The sequence below is a fragment of the Larus michahellis genome, chromosome 2, assembly GCF_964199755.1.
Source record: "Larus michahellis chromosome 2, bLarMic1.1, whole genome shotgun sequence".
Classification (NCBI taxonomy): domain Eukaryota; kingdom Metazoa; phylum Chordata; class Aves; order Charadriiformes; family Laridae; genus Larus; species Larus michahellis.
Window position 1 is genome coordinate 149,025,711 of NC_133897.1, and position 19,797 is coordinate 149,045,507.

Sequence of the window (19,797 nt, forward strand, 5' to 3'; positions counted from 1 at the left end):
TTAAATAACAGTATAGCAGCTATTAACAAAATAGCAAGATTCAAAATAGTAATTTACTTTACACATCTATTCTAAAACACGTCCAGAATCAAGATAACTGTCAGCAAATAGCACAGCATTGCAACCCACCCGCTCAAAATCCTGAAAGAAAAGATCAAGAAATTCTCATCCCTGACAAAACATACACCCTAGTTGCAGAGCATATTACTTCCACCATGTAAAGCAGCTGTAAAATATTATACAGCCATGGCGAAGCCATATGATCTTGAGCCCTTAATCCATACAAAAGCTTAGGCAGGGAAAAAAGAATGAATTGTATATGCTGTGACTATCTGAGTTACATTATGTATTTAGCGTGACTGCTGCCATTTCCTCTCCATCATCATCATCATCATCATCTCCGTCCCCACCTCGGCCATGCCTCATCCTCCTGCGAATGCACAGGAGGCCCATCTGTGGTGTGTAGAGCGCTTCGACTCCTTTGCCCATGGACTCACTAACGCTTCTCTCCCAGGCAGTGAGAATGCCTTGTCACACTTGAACCACAAGCGGATTCTGGATTCTCCCGCTTGGAGTCCATGGATGTAACCTGGCAGCAACCAATCTATATGTCTTCTGTAAATGGTCCTCCAAGGGTTTACCTGTAGCAGTGCTGTCATGCTCCCAGGAATAATCACAAGGTTTGTGTTCATTTTCGTAAATCTTTATTCTGTGATGTGCCCTTGAAACACATGAGGCGCCAGCGTTGTCTATAGATCTTCTTAAAAGGGTGTGGGTTGCCTGTTCCACACATCACAAAACCAATTTTTCAGTCATCTAGATACTCTTCATCTTTTCCCCTGAAGCCTGGTGGAAACTTCTGGTTTGGCATTGTCTTTTCTTACAGAATGAGGGATGGTGGCAGTTTTCTTGCATGTGCTGGGACCACTTCCATAAGGAGGACTGGGAAGTGGAGAGAGGGTGGTTTTGGTTTGCTCTCTGGTACTCTGAGATTAATGATTAACAACTGTTATGTCTTTAATTTGCACAGTAATTTTTGGTAGTGTGTGTAAAGCAACAAAAAAGCATGTTTTGTATGCTTGCTCTCTAGGCTCCAATACATATGCTGGGGGTATAGAGCAAAATACGACATTTGAAATGCCGATATTTTTTTGCACATAGGTCTTGTGCCTGCAGTGTTTTCTTTCCTGAAGCTGGGCTGAATCTTGCGTTGTTGATACGTACCTGCCGCTTTGAATTTGCTTTTTGGGCTGTGTAGGTGTGAATTCATTCCTAATCCTTTCATAACGCCACCTGTGTGAAGGTCACCTTGTTCTCATTTTCGGCCATCAGATGATCTCATAAGCTGCTTGCATTATCAGAGAACTCTGCTGCATGATCAACAAGTAAACTAACAGCCTGAAGGGCTTTTCTGTGGTATTTTTTTTTGTTTGTTTAGTGACAGACATCGATTTTAGTGGTGTTCTATTTTCTAGCTGCTTTGTGGTGGTTGGTTTTGTTTCCCTCTGCAATTCATAATGACCCATTCAGGTTCGAATTGCAAGTATATTGCGCCCAGTTGTGTGTAGTACTTACACAGTAGTGGATACTTAGGGATTATATGAGAGATGGAGCATGCATTGAGTGGCTCTTTTTTCCCTGTGAAACCCCTCCACCTTCCAGCAATCCTGGGCTCAAGGAATTTATTTGCTGAAGTACCTGCATGCTTCGCAGCCCCCAATGGATGTTTTCTGCCTGACTCGTGGCGTTCATTTTTGTACCGACCGATACTCCTAGCCTGCACAATTATTTCCGCCATGCAATTGTGTACCTTTCAATCTACTTTCTTGTGTTTATTTCAAACTTGCTCCTTCCCTTCATTTGCTGCTTCTTAACTCTCCTGCAGTGAAAACCCATTTTCCAGTCCCCTTTCCCGTGGCTGATGGCTGCAGAGGTCCCGGCGCTGGTCCCCAGCCGGCGGCTCCTTCCCGCACTCTGTTTCGTCTCGCCCCATGAGGAACCGACTCATTAGCATCACGAGTGGTTTTTGCCTGTATCAGTCTAATCCTGCTATCTTCTTTTTGGGAGGGGATGGGCAGCGCTGCCGGTGGTATTCAAGAGCGTTAAGGAGAAGATTTTCCAGCGGCGCTGCCTCGTGCTGCCAGGATGCAGGAGCCTCCGGCAGTAAATGGAGCCTGGCTGCAGACCACGAGCCTTTGACCCGATCCCTCCAAATTGCCACAGCAGCCAAAAAACACCAACCATCTGCTAATGCAGATTTGTGTGGAGGCTGGCGTGTCCACAGGAGAATAAAGTAACTCGTTTTGGGGCTAGTCTGTGCAGACGCCGGGGAGTTCGGCCTTCTCCTGTGTTCCAGTTGTCAGACCTTTGCAGTGCTGTGTTGAAAACAGAAGAAGTTGTTTACTTTTTTTCCAGAATCAGATAAATCCTGGCTGTCGTCTTTGGTTTAAATCACATTTCTTGCTATAAAGAAATCAAATTCATAACCAGCTCTTCTGGGCATTCAAAAATACTAAATGCATCTCTGAACAATAAGCATCACTCTTCAAATGAATGATTTTGCTTCTCCTGTTAACTGTGCAGTAAAATCTTTGCGATAGTCACAAGGGGCACAGGGAGTTTTTTTGTATTCAGTAGATAAGAATGAGCTAGGCTTTCCTCCAAATCTTTGTTGCAGTAGGGATTTTTACTTAGAAATTCACAAAGATCGAATTGTACAAATTCCCAGCCCCTGGGATGCTTCGTATGCTTGTTTGTTTCCACCATAAATGGTTTAAATGTTGGGGTTTTTTTCCTTTTCTTTTGGACTGGACTGCCAGCCATGCTTGTTTTAGATGCTTTCAAGATCTGTTTAGAGAATAATGCCTTTTTTTTTTTCCATGCTGCTTTACAAAAATTCATTTCGCAAGTATAGCATGAAAAAGTGCATGGATTGTATTAGGAACTGAATAGGTTTGTGATAGTGAGTGCCAGGGATGAAATCCTAATACTTTTAAAATCTCAAGCAGACTTCCCAGTGAATTCACTAGCCCTAGGATTTCAGGATTTCCCATATGTACGGACTGCCCAGAGCACTTGGTGGTCAATGCCTGACCACCCGACCACATTTTCTTTTTGAGGGAAATGGTAAGAATCCGTTTAAAGTGACCTATTCCTGGGAGGTGCTGCTGGGGAGCGCGGGGTGCCAGCTGGTCAGGAGGGGGTAAAAGCTGGAGCCATCTGTTAGGCAGCTTCTAAGATGCAGTAAAAAACTTCATAGTTGTACGCAGAGGTTGGAAAGAGAAATAAAGCACAAGTTCAGGAGCTGGTCAGTGTATCCACCTACAGGTATGTCATATCACACAGTTTGGAGACGCACATTCCTCCTGCATTAGCTAAATGCGCAAATCCTCTGCGATCAGTAACTGGCAGGATGCTGAGAGGTGGATTTGGGCTTTGGGCTTCTGTCTGGTAGGTTGGAGACACTGAGGGGTGACTCTGTAGAAGGTCTCAGACATCTGGAGTTACTGGGGTGTGTGACATCTGTTCTAGGAAAATACAGCAAGATATAAATGGAGCAAATGGGGTTTTAATTGGTTATTAACAATAGTGCAGTTGTATTACACAAATAGGTACGTGAAATGTGTGTTTGGACATGATTACCTAAAGTGGAGGTGCTGTACATCCATGTTCCAAGCAAACATGGCATTTCCAGATCCAGTCAGCAGCAGCTGAGTAGGGCCTCCCCTGGCCCTACTTGAACTTCAACCCAGGGTGGGTTGCCTCAGTTAATTGTCAATAATTGGGCCTTCATAGTTATTCCACGTTAGCCTCTCCTCTGAACTTGCTGCTTTTGCTGTGAAGATGCCTCTCTTAACACCCAAGCGAGAGCACAACCATAGTTCAGAGAAGCCACCAGTAGCCAGAAGACAACAGCCGTGACCAGCTTGGCATTTCACACCTCTCAAAGGGAACTCCTATAATTTAAGGATAGCTGCAGAAAAAGAAATGTTTGCCTCTTCTACTTTGGATCTCAGTCAAGTTATGACTTTGTCCTTGCTACGGGACATGCATTTCCAAGCCTGACCAGCGCAGTGCTGACTTAGAACTCCTCGCTGGCTGCCAGCTGGATGCAGCAGCGTCGTTTTGGGTCACACCAGGTGATACTGAAAGACCTGTGTTGCCCGTTGTTGAAAAGTTAGTTGAAGGCTGCTATAGAATACATAGAGTAAAAGAAAAAAGCTTTGCCATGCTATTTCTTATATAATTTATTTATTTTTCTACAAACAGCCTGAAAAAAAGCAAGAACCAGGGATGTGATCCCGAGGCATTTCATGTTCATATTTCTTTCTGTCAGAGAATAAATCTTGTTTCATCCCGACTGTGCATCTTTAATATAAAAACCCAAAAACAAACGCGACACAGAGCTAGTAACAAAGCAAGGTGCTGGAAAAGGGTCAGGCTTACAAAGAATTCCTTCCCTTGGCTTCAAAACATGCCCAGAACTCAGGCTTTCTTTGCAAGACATGGTGGGCCAGTGAAGATGCAGTTCAAAGGCTGCAGTGTTTATTCACACTATTTGCCAGCCCTGCCTGTATCAATATACAGTTCAGGTGAGCTGAAGGAAGATGCATCCGAGTCAGTTGCTTGTTTTTGTCAAGTCATTCCGTTAAAGTTGTGTCCTTACAGTTGAACCTGTGTCCTACTCAGCTGCCGCTGTTATTGCAAGTCTGGATTAATTCAGACCCTGGATCTTTCTGTCTTTCCTGGCAGCAAAAGCACCATCACCATGGTCTGTCAAGAGCATTTTGTCAATATTATGTGCACCTGCTTGCCTTTCTTGCTCCTGTTCTTTAATTTTAGTACTCGAGTACCTATGACTCTGGAATTCTTACATTTAAATTATTCTGGATTGCAAGAGTTGATAACTTTTTGGACATTCGTTTGCTATAGACATTTCAACCAAGTTTTTTATTAATTGTAAGTCACCTGAAAAAGGCCATGTGACAGCTTTACTGCTCAGATGACAGCTATTATACCTTTATTCTAGAAGAATAGATGCAATATATTTGTAACAACAATCTGGTATTCCCTGCAGTGAAGCAAGCTATTTTATTAGCTACCTCCACACAGTAATTCAGAGTTTTATTAATTGGACTGTCCTTCAGACAGCCTTGGTGGCGAATAATGTGTTCATAACATAGTTGAGAATATGAATCGTAACGGTATTTTTCAATTTGTGTAATTTATTTCAACTCACCTGCTGTCTGTCTTCCTCTGGGGCAGAGCATAGAAATGCATAATGCAGGATTTATATACACTGACTGATTTTTAGGCCTCCCTTGCCTTGGTTTGAGATCATGGAGGCACGAAACACTTTGTAGCTTTTTTGCCCACAACTGTTTTGCACAACACAGAAGCAAGACACTGCAATCACAGTGGAAGCTTTGGTCTGAGATAGAGCATTACTTCTTGAAAACAAGGGATTTTCTCCCCAAAAGTCATCCTTTAAATCTTCAAAGACTTCAAGTGGCAAGGAATTATAGAGACTTGTATACCACCTGAAATATGACATATTCAACAACGTAGCAGAATTTAACATCATAATGGAACACCATTTCATTGTTAATGACTCAAGGAAATATTCCAGCCTTCATTTTAGGTAAGTATATCTGACCAGCTGTAGGCTTAAAGGTAGAACTTCTCAAAGCGAGGTCTCATTTTCTGGAGCATCATTTCAAACAACAGAGCTTTCTTTTCTTCTCACACAACGTTTACTCAGAGAGGATGCCCTGCACAGTCTTATCTTGACTTTTATATGCATCGGTGCTTATAGAAGTATTCAATAGTTAGCTCATCCCAAGCTGTTTGGGATGGTGTGTCCACTGACTCCATATATGGGACCATTGACCAAGATCCTCAAAGTAAAGTTTATCACAGTGACAAGTTGTTCTTCCAATATCTGTAGGGCTCTTGGAACAGCAGGAGCTACTGTAAGCTGGTGTATATGGAGTAGTAGTTGTTAATTTTTTCTCATAATGCCACTCTTAAAAGTCATAAAAATAAGCTACTGTGGTCACTGTACACTAAAATTAACACAGTGCATACTTAAACTGGAACACATCAAGGCAGGATGCCATCCATATCAGAAGTTTCGATGAATTCAGGAGTAATTAAGGACAAATCAAGAAAAAGAACTCCAAGCACTAAAAAAGGTGTGTCATCTGATTTGGGAAACCAGTAAACCAGAGTTTGCCAGAGGCTGGGAGTGGTAGCACTGTGCACCTGCCTGTACGCTTTCCATTGATGGAGTTGTTAGACACAAGACACCTGTCTACATAAATACATGCTTTGAGCCAGTACAGCCTTTCTTATCTGTAGGAGGGATAAAGGTCCCTGTCATCCTGAACTGTTTGTGCAGAGGCATTGGAGCTGAGGAGCGTTGCTTCAAATAGGAGGCACCCTGGGCCAGTCTAGGGAAGAGGTTACAGTGGAAGCAGTCTTTCTCATTGGACCGCATATAGGAGCTAATTTGTAACTGCCAACTTTCTAACTGCTAGTCCTTTCCCTGCACTAGCAATACCCCATATATATGTGTAGTAATTTCACCTTCATAGTGTCATTCATAAAATTCTACATACACTTTAATACTTTAATATATCTTCCAGAGCTTGATCATGACCTGAAGATTTTCCAGTCTACTAATAGCAGTAATTATTATTACGATAGTTAATCAGTTAACCTCTTAAACTAGCAGATTCCCTTCTCAGTGCAGGAAGCCACGCTGTTTAATTGCAACCAATACAGGAAGAAAATGTTTTAAAAATAAGGAAGCACGGAGTTAAGAGGGAGGCTGCTTAGCATTAAATCATTACCCTAATAAAATTATCCTTTGGCATTACAGAACTTTATAATTTTACTTCAGTTGCTTCAAAATTTCAGAATTATTATGATCCCTTCATCTCAAATCAGTATCTCACTGCAATGCCGTAAAACTCCTTTTTATTTCCAGGACCAAATCATGTGGTCTACCATATACATTTATAGGGACTTAATTTAAGAAAAGCGTTGACGAAATCCAATGTGTATGTAGTGAGCTTCATCACAGCAGAACATCTGTCTCTATTCAATAATTCTAGTAGCATAATAACCTCCAGTTTGTGTTGCTAGAGATAGAGGAGATGCCCAAACTACGGTGATTCAGTGATGGGAGTGCACTCACCGCCACTCTGAAGCAGGATTTGAGATTTCTTATGTCTCTCTTCTGCAGAACTCTAATAAAATTACTAGATTTGGGGAGGAGTGGAGGGTGATGATGTCATTTGCCTTGACGTTAGCAAGGCTTTTGACACCGTCTCTCACAATATGCTTGTACCCGAGTTATGGTGTTATGTCTGGATATGTGGACAGCTGGATGGGTAAAAATCTGGTTGGATGGTTGGGCTGAGGATAGCAGTTAAGAAGTTGTACTCTACCTGGATGACAATGTTGAGTGACACTGATTTCTTATGCGGGACAGAGAATTTCTTTTCCCCTGCACACTGCTGTTGAAGTACACGAAATCAGACCTAGGGTTAGTGGGATTCTTGAGTTTCAGTGAGAAACAACACGTTGAAACTACTGCAGAATGAGAAATGCAGTTGTGGCGCTATGTCCCAATTCAGAAGATCATGAGTCAATGCCTTTCTCTTGGGGCTTTCAGCAACTTTGGGCAAATGATTTAATTTCTTTGTACAGCCCTCTTGTGTGGAAATTTAAGCCAGGCAACTTAATGATAGGATGATTGTTGGCATCTTCTCTGAAACAGATTAGGGACTGATCCTTCAAGCAGCTCAGCAGGCTGATCTGAGGACAGTTTACCATTTGTAGCTACATGTGAGATGCAAGTCATGTAACTGATTTAGCAGGAGCTGAATCAGGAAGTTAATTCAAGGCCTAATTTGTCACTGCTGTTCTGTGCTCTGCTGCAACATACACGAATTGTTGTACAATGAATATATTGCTGTTACTTTTGCTATATTGCTATACATAATCTAGGTATAGAACAATGACTAATAATACCTTACTGCCTTAAATTGCCTTTAGATTAAAGAAAAAGTCCCAGTCGGTGGATATTAGTGGGCCAGGATGCAACCCGGTGGCAGCTGAAGCTCAGACACCTCCGCCCAGTAAATCTTTGCTTGCCACTAAGACAGCTGCTTCTGAGGAGGAACAGAACAACACTGCAAACACCCAAAGGCGCAATCCACGGAGGAGTGAACTGAAGAGATATTACACCATTGGTGAGTTTTCTTTCACAGAAAAAATCAAATATACCTATTAAAAAGTCAGGGTCTTCCTGTTTATTTGTGTTTTATTTCATCTGGTTAATTTCAGTTGGCTGCTAAGATTACAAATGCCCACAGCGAGCATTAAGATGTCATACCTTAATGCTGGCGTCAAACTACCCTAAAAAATTAACCTGTTTTATTTATATCACACCATTTACAAGAATTCTTTCATCTGCTTTTTTTTTTTTTTTCTTAAGAATATGTATTGAAGAAAGCATAAAAGCAATCTTGGGAGGAAGGGCATAGGGAGAACATAGTTGCCTTTGACAATGGATTGCATCAGAGTTTTGGCAGAGGTTGTTCAGAAGGCTCCTGGTAGAAAGGATTTCTAGTTTGGAGAGGGAGGAGGCCTGCTGAGCGTGAAGGATTGATTAGGGGGGCTTCTAGATATCTTTCTCTGAATATTTTGGGTTTCTGCATATTCTTCTGGGATTTCAGCATTTGCATGATTCCTATTAAACCATCTTCGGCACCCTAGAAGATGCTTCATAACTTGCTTCCCCAGAAATCATTTTGGGACTGGGCCTGACTGATTCCTTTGGCAACATATTGCTTCTCTCCTGATTAAAACTGAGTGGAGAGTGGCCTTGTAGTGTTTGTGCCGGGTTCATTAGCGCTTGTGAGAGGCAGATGTGCTAATGGGAGTGGTACAAACAAGAGGGATGGATGCTAATGCTGTGCTTTGAAGAGACAAAATGTCAGTAGGTTTAAGAAAACGAAGTTAGGTATTTTAATTGTGGGTTTGTGTGCTGTTGAATTATTGCAGTACAATGTGATCATTTCTTCGGTTCCAAGGTAACTATTTGTGTGTCTTAAACTCGTTTTGTGTGTATTAATCTTGTCTAAAAGGTAAAGAAAAAATGTGTTGCCTTAAACATCCTTCATTTTGTCATGAACTCTTGAAGCTGGCTGTCATCTTAAGTGAAGTTGTCTCTAAAGAAGGAAACTGCATTAGCAATCTACACACTTTAATAACAAAGGCTGTATTTTACGTGGTGAATGATTGTGTTTGCATTTTTTGATGCCCTGCATTCGAAATGGGCTGCGCAACTGCCTTCTGAAAACTCATAGGAGTTTCAATTATCACTCAATCCCGTCTACCCCAAAATAAATAAAAATGAGGCAAAGTGAAGGCATTGGTGGATTCATTAGCATCTTGGACAATAGGTCTAAAATTTTACCTTAAGAATCTCAAATTGGATAATCCTTCTTTAAAGGAGATTCTATCGTATGATGTGTGAGAATATTGCCCTAAAAAGAAATACATATTTTCTGACAAAACATAGTTAAAACAGTGCACTTGATTGGTTTTTTACTTTAGAATGTATTCTCTAACAAATATTGCTCTATGGCTTTTTTCTCCTCTTTCCTCCAAATAATCTTAAAGGAATATCAAAGATATGCCAAGATTGCTTCATACCTAAAGCAGGGGATGGAATGGGGGTTTTGCATAATAGTAATAATGAAAGTAACAAATCCACCACATCATCAAAATGAGTTCTTAATCTAACTCAGGATTAAAAACTATTATTGGTAAATTGACCACAGTTGAATGTTCTTCTGTGATCCCCCAAAACACAGCCTGTGTATGGAAGCACAGGCTCAGGTTTGCATTTATCTACTTGTTAAATGTGTCTCACCTGCATTTTCTCTTGGGAACCTTTACAAACACCTTATAATGGGAACTCCATCAATGCTAGTAACCTAGACGTGCTTCGAGTGATCACAAGGTCGGAGCACTAGTTGCTCAGGATCTAACCTCGGTGCTAGAGTAACAGAATGTTGTGCATATGTTTGATGTATTTGTTGGAATATTGTGCAGTGCTTGATTTGACAGACTTGTTGACTGGAAAAGACCTCTGAAGGTTATATAGTCTGGTGTCCTCTTTCAAGTGGGACTTCAGCCAACACTAGATCAGAACAGCCAAAGCTTTGTCTCGACGAGTCTTGACAGTCTCCAGGGGTGGATGCTCCACAGCCTGTCTGCGTATCATGCTGGAACATGGACAGCAAGTCCACAGACAACAGCATTTGTGGGCAACTTGCCCATAAACAGATGCTAACATTTGTGAGCAACAGTTGTAGACCCTGGGGAAGTACGAGGGGAACAGACCACGCAAAGTGGCTGAGCCTACATGTTTTTCTTAAATATCATCTTTTGTTGTCCTTGTACAGAGTACTGGGTGAGATGGCCTGGCTGGACTGACCCGTTATGGGAGACATATGTTCTTATACATACAGCTTTGTCTCTGTGACCTGCCTAAATCACAAGGAATAAATTGCTAGAGCCAATATGACTGCATACTACATAATGCTTGAATTCTGCTGATGGGCAAATTGAAGAAACAAGAGGTTCTCTGTATCTTCACAGATGTTTAACGGCACACGTTCCTGAATATTGTGAAAATGAAAGGTTTAATCTTGGACAGCACAGTAGTGATACCAGATTAACGTGTTTACTGTACTGGCTGAGTTGTCCTGATACTGAGTCTATGGCTTTGATAATCTGTGAGAAACAATAATTATCTTCTTAGAGCTCCCATCAACTTCAGCATACTTTAAGTTATTATCTATATCATGCTGTTGATTTAAAAGTCATTTTCTATGACTTGTCTCAAAAATTATGTCTAATAGTCAAAGTCTAATGAAGTAGTTTGTAACTTTCGGAGGATGAATGTACTGACACACTTGCAGCAGGCTGGGACTCTAAAACAGAAAAAATACCTGATTCTAGTGATGTGTTGTGTACATTTGGTTGTTAAATAGCTTAAACAAGCACGTTAGACCTGTTGCTGACCTAATTCAGTTACACAGGGTTTTACCTTGTTTTGCCCTTGTTTGCATGTTGTTCCCCGCTAAAAGCTTCCTGTGTCCGAGACTGAGCAACACGAACTAATCGTTACTGTGATAAATGGATTAAGAAAATGTGTTAGAAAACTAATGCTCTCAGCTGGCTTTGCTTCTTTGATTTTAAAATTAGTATTCTGTTGCATTAACCTCAGACCAAATTGGCAAATGACGGTGTTTATGGCAGTGACTAATGGAGCTTGAGCAAACTAATGCCAGTTGTGTTTTGTGTGACTCTCATTTTCCTTAACAACTTATGTTCAGTAATTATCAGGATCTTCAAAGTACTTTATAGATATGAGAACTGAGTTCAAATCTGGATATATAAAAGTATGACATCTATATTTAAAGATGTACATATATACAGTTTATATGTTTTAAAAAGTAAATGTCAGCATCACATTGCCTATTAAAACTTAACTTTAAGGCCTAGATGGATTTGTTAATGGCTGCCCATTTTATCAAATAGCCATGTGACTTAAAATTCTGTATAAAGAAATGTGTAACCAGCTTTACTTCATCAGCTCATGGAAAGAGTAAAATCAAAATTATTTTAAAAATATGTTTTTATTTATTTGGCTACGCAGAAAGCGCTTCAGAGATCTTTATATAAATCTCACCCTGCTTTGCAGACGCAAACCAAGACATATGGGCGTTTACCTTGCACACACATGCTTTGCAGAAGAAATGGTAGCAGCTTGTGTAGCAGCTACCGTGAGCAGATACAGGCAGTTGTCTACCAGCCTGTGTTCCTAAATACTCTGAAGCATCAGAATATTTTTAAATTTTTTGTGTCACCTTATGTATGCACAGATTTATCTCGGACCTTTGGAAGTTGATTGTGTAATGAGGAAGGAATATCCTGGTAATTCCAAGAGATTTTAAAATTTCATCAGCGCTGCCCCTACTTCAGGGAGCTATCCACAAGATAATTATTTCGTCTTTCCCACAGACTGCATCTCAGATGCTTCCCAAAGTCAATGAGTGCAGCTGCACTTCTTAAAAGTGGGGAAAAAGTAGGTAAGAGAGAGAGAGGAACTGAGGAATAGGCAACGGGGAACAAGTTGCGTGCTTGGATGAAATGAAACAGAAAATGGAGAGTCAGTGAGGGGGAGAAATAACTCTTCCATATGGCAGGCTCAGCAGGCAGGAAGGCTCCTGCACCTCCGGTGCTGAACTGGTGTGAAGAAATTGAGTGGGAACTCTGAGATTAATAAGGCGAGTGTAGGAAAAACAGTCTGCATGGTGGGCTGGATGAAGTTTTTTAGAGAACTCTGGATAAACGGCACCCAAGACACTTAAAAACCTAAAAATAGACTTTTTTAGTTGCCTCAGGCACTTAAAAATTCAGGCCACTTATTTCTGAAGTGCTTACTGTTGAGCAACTCCCTCGAAAGGGAAAAAGAAGGTATCTGGGTCTTCAGCACTCTAAAAAGTGGGCTGGAATATTATACAATGGAGAATTATATGGGTTGCCTGAATTCAAAGCAGTAAGGCTCTATCAGCTAATGCCATGTCCAGGCTACAACTAGCTCTTCATAGCTGCCTTGCACTTAGCCCAGGTGCAGCATCACAGAATGACAGGGCTGGAAGGGACCTCTGGAGATCATTTAGTCCAACCCCCTGCCAGAGCAGGGTCACCTGGAGCAGGTGGCGCAGGAACGCATCCAGGCGGGTTTTGAATGTCTCCAGAGACGGAGACTCCACCACCTCTCTGGGCAGCCTGTTCCAGTGCTCTGCCACCCTCACAGTAAAGAAGTTCTTCCTCATGTTGAGATGGAACTTCCCATGTTCAAGTTTGTGCCCATCACCCCATGTCTCGTCACTGGGCACCACAGAAAAGAGGCTGACCCCATCACAGCTGCGTTGCTTGCAGGACCCAACTGAAGGGTTGTAGGACCATACTTCATGGTATGATGCCTCAGGATATATGTTTAGCAGTTTATTAATGTGGCTGGAGTAGCCAATGTTGCTACTTTATAAAGACATGCACTTGAGGTGTATACTCTGGTTCTCATTAAGGATATACCCAATAGACTCTCTACCTAGTAACCCTGGTTTTGTAGATGTAAAAGGCCTCCTTTGGTTCTGTTTGCCATTAAAATAAAGCTGCAGTACTGGTATAGAGTAAATATTTAAAAATAAGATGGTTGCATAAAGACATCTTCCTGATTCTAGGAATCAGGCAAAGGAAATGAAGCAGGACAGTAGTTCCTACTAGAAAATGTTGATAGAGTACAGTGTTGGTGGGGAGAGGAGGAATGCAGCAATTTTTATTATGTCTTCTAATAAAAGCCTTAATGCAAACATTGCTGTACAGGCTTCTGCTAGCACAGCTTATTTCATTTAGAAGACAACTATCAACTGTCTCAGGAGGCATCTTTTGTTGGTATAGTCTCTGTCGTCAGTGGAAGGTATTGCTGCTACAGCTACGCACACTTAGTAGTTTAGTCAGAATTCAGGAGTATGTATCTATGTACATAATATACAGCATGAGGACACTTGGGAAATGCTAATTGCCAAAGTTCCCTTCACTCCCGTGGTTCATTTTTTAAAAAATTATTTCATGTTCCACTTGTTTAAAAAAAGAAAACAAAACAAAGCCCTTTTCTTCTCCAGTCTCTCTTGCAAATGAGGCTAGCAGAAATCTTAATAGAGAAAATATTTTCTACTAGCTTGACCTGGCCATATTAGTACTCTACACTTGTGTTTTCCTTGAATATCGAAATGTTACCTATTCAGAGTAGTGGAATGAACTGATATAAAATCAGTGTGGAAGAGAAATTAAGCTTTTGGGATAAGCAACTGTGAATAAATACATATTAATTGACGGAGTTTTCAAAACAAGTGTCTAGTAGCTAATGCCAAAGTGATAAATAGGAAAAGACAGACTTTCTTGTGGGCTCCTAATCTTGTTTGTAAGAGAGAAAGTTTCGGTGGGTAGCCACTTTAAATTTACTTGGGATTAATTTAGTCACTACTACTAATTTAGTACTTCAAAATGTATTAATGTGAAAAGAAGATGGATTTTCCAAAGAATTGAATGGCATATAAATGTAAGTAATGACTGGTCCCAAGAATTATTATTAATGCACAAAACAGTATAAGAGAGTGTTTATAGAGTGACAGAGCATATAATAGAGAAGATTTTATGGGGAAACCTAAAACAAAAGCTTTTTTTCAAGTGATTAATAAGTCATAGTCTGTTCTTCCTGATATGAAAGGGATAACTAGATGAAAACTCATCAGCTGCTATTTAATGGATATAACTATACCTAACCCTTCTACTATATGCTTTTGCATGAGTCCATTGAAGTCATGATAATGACAAAGTCATTTTACAATCATTTGGAAGCATAAATAAATATCATGTTGTTTACATGTGCAGTAGATTCACTGTCTTTCTGTTTACATATATTTCAGGGTGCTTCCATAAAAATATTACTTCCTTTAAAATACGTCAGAGCTACCAGATTAAGTGTGAATTCATCCACATTTATTATGAAATTTATATGGTGTCACACCAGCTGCTAATATGAAACTATTATATGGGAATAACATCAGTTCAAGCGGTGATTTCATATGTCAGAGATCTCTTATCCTGCCGGAGCTTTGTCACCCACGGACCAGCTTAGCCGTTTTGGAGAGCTGGTGTCAGAGAGCCATAGACCATTGGTCAGACATCACAGCCAGTCTGCTAGTGGGCTCAAAACTGGAAAACGAGAACATCGTTGCACCTGAAAATATATGCTTATTTACAGTCAAGCTGAGAATCTTATGGGGTTTATCCCACGTGACTATTTGCTGTTGTAGTCACTGATTACAAACAAAGTTAGGGGGCTGCCTCTTGCCTTCTCCTCCAAAATGAGCATAAAACTTATTTGAAGAGCAGACATTGGGGCTGTTTCTTTTTTGGTGCTCAAATCCCTTCCTGCCCTGAGAGATTTTATTTCGGGTGCCATAGAAATATCTTATTCCTTCCAGGGGACATGATCTGATAATAATTGGTGTATTTACTGTAGAGAGGTTTTCCTGCAAAGAACACTCCACTTCCTTTCCAAACATGTCTTTGAAAGGTTCTTCTTATCATTTGGCAATTGAATATAATTGCTCCTCCTCTTCTGCAGAATTGAACATGGTTCCTTTCTGTAGTAGCTCCCGAATATCCAATTTCTCTCCTGTTTGCACAATTACCTTTCTTGTTTGGTGCTTGCACTAGCAAAACATGAAATATAGGTGGGTATATTAAAAAATGTTGGATAGGTGATGGAGTTTGGCGCAGTAGGTGCGGTAAATTTGGGCTGTGTCCTCTCCCTTTTAGAGAAGGACAGGTGGGAGATGAAGCTGCCGACACTCTCTCGGAGGATCCAGATGCTGTTCGCACACATTTGCAGAGTCTGACTCTGGCCCATTCAATGCACTTACAATTTCCTTATTGAACACTCATTGCTTTTTGAGGGACGTCATTCTGATTGCTTCCTTTCAAACGCGATCTCAGAAACTTTTAGAGGAGGAGGCAATTTTCCTAGCACCTCGTTACCTGTTTGTGAGTGATAAGGAACAGGAAATAATTTGCGGAACGTGTGGATAATAAGGAAAGTGGCTTTCATAGCAACAGTAACTATGCAAAATTCTTACTCATTCACCTTTCATGAAGATTTTTTATTACTGATTCAGATCACATAGCTACTCTGGATGAGCAAGCAAGCGTTTGTTCATGTCTTTGTTTTTCTCTTTTTTTTAGAATTTAAAACTGGGAGCCATTAAAAGCCAGCTTTTAGTGTTGTATCCTTCTTTTGTCCTTTACAGATACCCTGTGTATCCTTTGAATATAAATGAGTTCTGAGCTATAGAGACAGCATCCACCCGAAGAGTGATGCTCATTAATGTCCTTTCATCTCAGCATGTCCCTTTTCTTAGCATCTGGTTTTGTTTTTAATCATATAGATTGCTATCGTATCATATGCTGAGTCATTTGGGGCAAGAAGTATTTCAGGATTTTATAATTTCGTTGCTTTACATCAGGACAAAGCTGAAATCTTTTATAGTTCTATAGGCAAGCTACTCAACTTGCAAGATCAGCTAATAGAATGTACTCTTGGGATACTAAAATTTGAATCTCTGGGGGAGAAAAAAAGAGGAACGGATTTGATCTGTAAGCTCTAGGCTGATAGAGGGTGCATCACCTTCAGTCTCTCTCTCATTGGAGGCCTTCTGTATATGGGAAAAATGACTGAAAAAAGGGACGTGATTTCTGACACCTCAAATGTGCCTCGAGCACGTCTTTTGAGTATCGCGAAATAGCAGTCTTCATTCTAACAGTAAAAGAACAAACAAGGAATAGGTGTATTCACTACTGAGGTAGCTGGGTGGCTTAGTTACAGCACATGCAGATAAGGCTGAGGCTTTTGAGCCTGGAGACAGGGTTCAGGGTGGACAGTAATTACTGGTAGTGGGAAAGGGCTAAGTCAGGGATCTCGTGAGAAAAATCTTGATCCCTAGAAGTCCATGGGACCCAATGGGATACGTATGAAGGATGCTGAAGGAGCTGGCTGAGGTCATTGTGTGGCTGCTCTCTATCATCTTTGAAAGGTCGTGGGAGGTCCATGATGACTGGAGAAAAGCAAATGCTGCACTCCTTTTCAAAAAGGGAAAGACAGGTTATCCAGGGAACAGCCTCACTTTTAGTCCCTAGGAAAATTGTGGGACAGATCCTCTTTGAAGCTATTTCTGGACAAGTGAAGGAGAATGTGATTTGGAATAGCGAGTATGGCTTTGCCATGGCTAAATCATGCTTTTTGAACATTATTGCCCTCTGGGATGAAATTAAGAGATCTGTGGATGATGGGAGACTGGTAGATACCATCAACCATTACTTTAGCAAATTCCATGTTTTGGCATCATCATCGTCTTCCAGAGCATCCCTGTGTCCGTGTTGGGACATTACGGCCTAGATGGTTGGACTACTTGATGGCTGGAAAAACTCAAAAGACAGTAGTGACCAAGATGATCAGGTGCTCTGTGAAGAAAGGCTGAGGGAGCTGAGAAGGGACAGATTCAGAGGGACCTTACAAGAGCCTGCCACTATCCATAAGGAGGCTACCAAGAATACATCTGGTAGTCTTTTGCAGTGGTGTATGGTAGGACAATGGGAGACAATTGGCCTAAATTTGAAATATTAGGTTTAGACTTGGTACAAGGAAAATCTTTTTTCCCATGGGGAGAGTCAAGCAGTGCATCAGGATGTACAGGGGGAGGTTGTGCGGTCTCTATCTTTAGAGTTTTTCAAGACCCAACAGAGTAAAGCCCCGAACAGCCTAGTCTGGTCTCATAGGTGACCCTGCTTTGAGCAGGTGATTAGACTTCAGACCTCCTGAAGTCCTTCCCAGCCTGATTCAAGCTTGAAATTTGAGGAAGTGAGTTTTCCTGCACAGGCAGAGGACTGTTCCTGGCTCACCCATTTCATCAGCAGAGAACGCTCTCCTCAGACACTTAAAGCCCAAATTTTGCAGTCTTCATCACGGACTACTAGGGTATGTTGATTTCCAGTTATTTTATCTGGTAAACTTCTCTATGAGAAGAGACAATATTGTCACACCAAAGCACCTGTTGTGATTATTCATATTTTATTCATTCTGAAATCAAACGTGAGGTTTCCAGACAGCTTGGTAATTCTACACAGCTAAAAAAATGCACCAAAACTGATTATAAAAACTTGTGATTTTTTTGAATGAAAGAGAAGAACTAAAAAGTTTAAGTACCTGAATTCATTATCTGTTGTTCTGATTCCCCACTCTTTAAAACAAACAAACAAACAAACCAACAAACCCCACACCACCAAAAAACGCCACAAGGTATGTTTAAAAGCCCTTAAAATATCACAGAAGACCTGTTAGTGCAAGGGGAGTCTGATATTTCTGTTTTAGGAATCATTTCTGTTCTCCATGTAAGTATTATGAAAGCTATGATTTTTGGGTGTTAATCAGAGACCTGAGTTCATTGATAGTGTAAAACAACTTGGCATATTTTTTATTTGTTCCCTTAAGCTTTCTTTAAATCCATAAATAAGCCTGCAGAGATGGGGGCGGGGGTGGAAAAATACATTTTGGAAGGGACCGATGCACAAATACTGCAGGTAATCTCAGTTTGGAAAGTGACTTCTCTTCCCTCTGAAGCTAACATTGAGATGGTGAAGCAGTAGGTTTCCTTCCGTACAACCCATATCACAGAACTGTAGGGGTTGGAAGGGACCTCTGGAGATCATCTAGTCCAACCCCCTGCCAGAGCAGGGTCACCCAGAGCAGGCTGCACAGGAACGCATCCAGGTGGGTTTTGAATGTCTCTAGAGACGGAGACTCCACCACCTCTCTGGGCAGCCTGTTCCAGTGCTCTGCCACCCTCAAAGGAAAGAAGTTCCTCCTCATGTTTAGGTGGAACTTCCTGTGTGTGAGCACGAAATCTAAGGTCAAAGTCTGATGATACTTACTCTGGAACAACTACACTAAAGCAGAAGTCGGTTTGGCATACAGCGACAGAGTGGCCAAATCTGGCTGATGCTGTGAATGGGTAACACTGGACGAGCTCCAGCCCTCCCCGATCCCTGGTGCGAGAGGCACGACCAGGCTCTGTCGCCATGAGCTGTGGCTGTCTCGAAGCAAGGTGGGCTGGGCTGTTGGGGGGGAGCTGTCTCCCTGCCCTGCAAGCAGGTTTATTTCCTGCGGGTCTGGCACCAGTGGGATTCAAGCCATTCTTACTGCAGTGGGACAGACCCTACCTGTTTAATACTTCTGTGTCCCGGACATGAGGGGCTACCAAATATCTCCCAGCATGTACTGGGCTCCAAACAAGGTATTTTAAAAGCATCTTCTTCAGACGCCTATTTTTTTCAAGTAATTTCTACCCTTTCACATATTCGAGCTTTCTCTGTATCTTGCTAGATGAATGAGATGCAATTTTCGGGAGACAGAGCTGCTGGGTTAGGTTCATCTCCAGGACAGCTTGCTCTTCAGTTTCTTTTGGGTTTCAACAAACTGGCTTGTTATTATGCTCTTCCTCCAAAAAACCTATGGGAACTGAATGTTGTTGCTAAACTCTGATTTTTATCTTGGGCCAGGAAGAACAGTTGGATTTTATCATGGAGTTATTGTACTGTTGAGTGTTCCACAATTACAGAGCATTAGTATGCACATAGGAGTATGCAAAGACTTTACAAGCATAAAATATTCAACATTTATGAAAGAAGCCTTTTTATAAATTTAGATACTAATTGGCCAGATATGTTCATGAAAACTAAATAGTGGCAGCAGCCCGCTATGTTTCCAATGAATCTCATTAATTAATATGCTTGAGAGATTCTTTTATTCTTTTAATTTGCAGAAGATAGAATGACAGTCTCTTTCCTCTGCCAAAGGAAATGTGGCAAACATTACTTGTTATAAGACTTGTTGACTTGCAGTTTCTCAGGGACCTTCGCCATACATTTGTTTAAGAACACGTGTGACCATGTGGGTATGTAATTAGGTGCTTTTGTGACCTACCTGCAGTTTAAATGCTGTTGTTCCCCTTTCATGTGTGTGTAAAACAGTGCTGAGATTGGTTGTTCGATAGTTTGCCAAGTTTCTGATATTCTTGCTCTGAATAA

General features: G+C 41.1%; 1 protein-coding gene across 20 annotated transcripts in view; it reads left to right on the forward strand.

Annotated features, from left to right (window-relative positions):
- Window positions 1–19,797, forward strand: part of OXR1 (oxidation resistance 1) — a 295,555-nt gene that overhangs the window by 138,752 nt on the left and 137,006 nt on the right. For 10 of the 20 annotated variants that reach the window (XM_074577647.1, XM_074577663.1, XM_074577662.1 and 7 more), the window contains 2 exons: window positions 515–680; window positions 8,065–8,261. In XM_074577647.1, the coding sequence (XP_074433748.1) occupies window positions 622–680; window positions 8,065–8,261 (256 nt within the window). In that variant the 5' untranslated portion in view covers window positions 515–621. The remainder of the gene's footprint in view (window positions 1–514; window positions 681–8,064; window positions 8,262–19,797) is intronic. The other 10 variants (XM_074577654.1, XM_074577667.1, XM_074577655.1 and 7 more) reach the window with 2 other exon arrangements.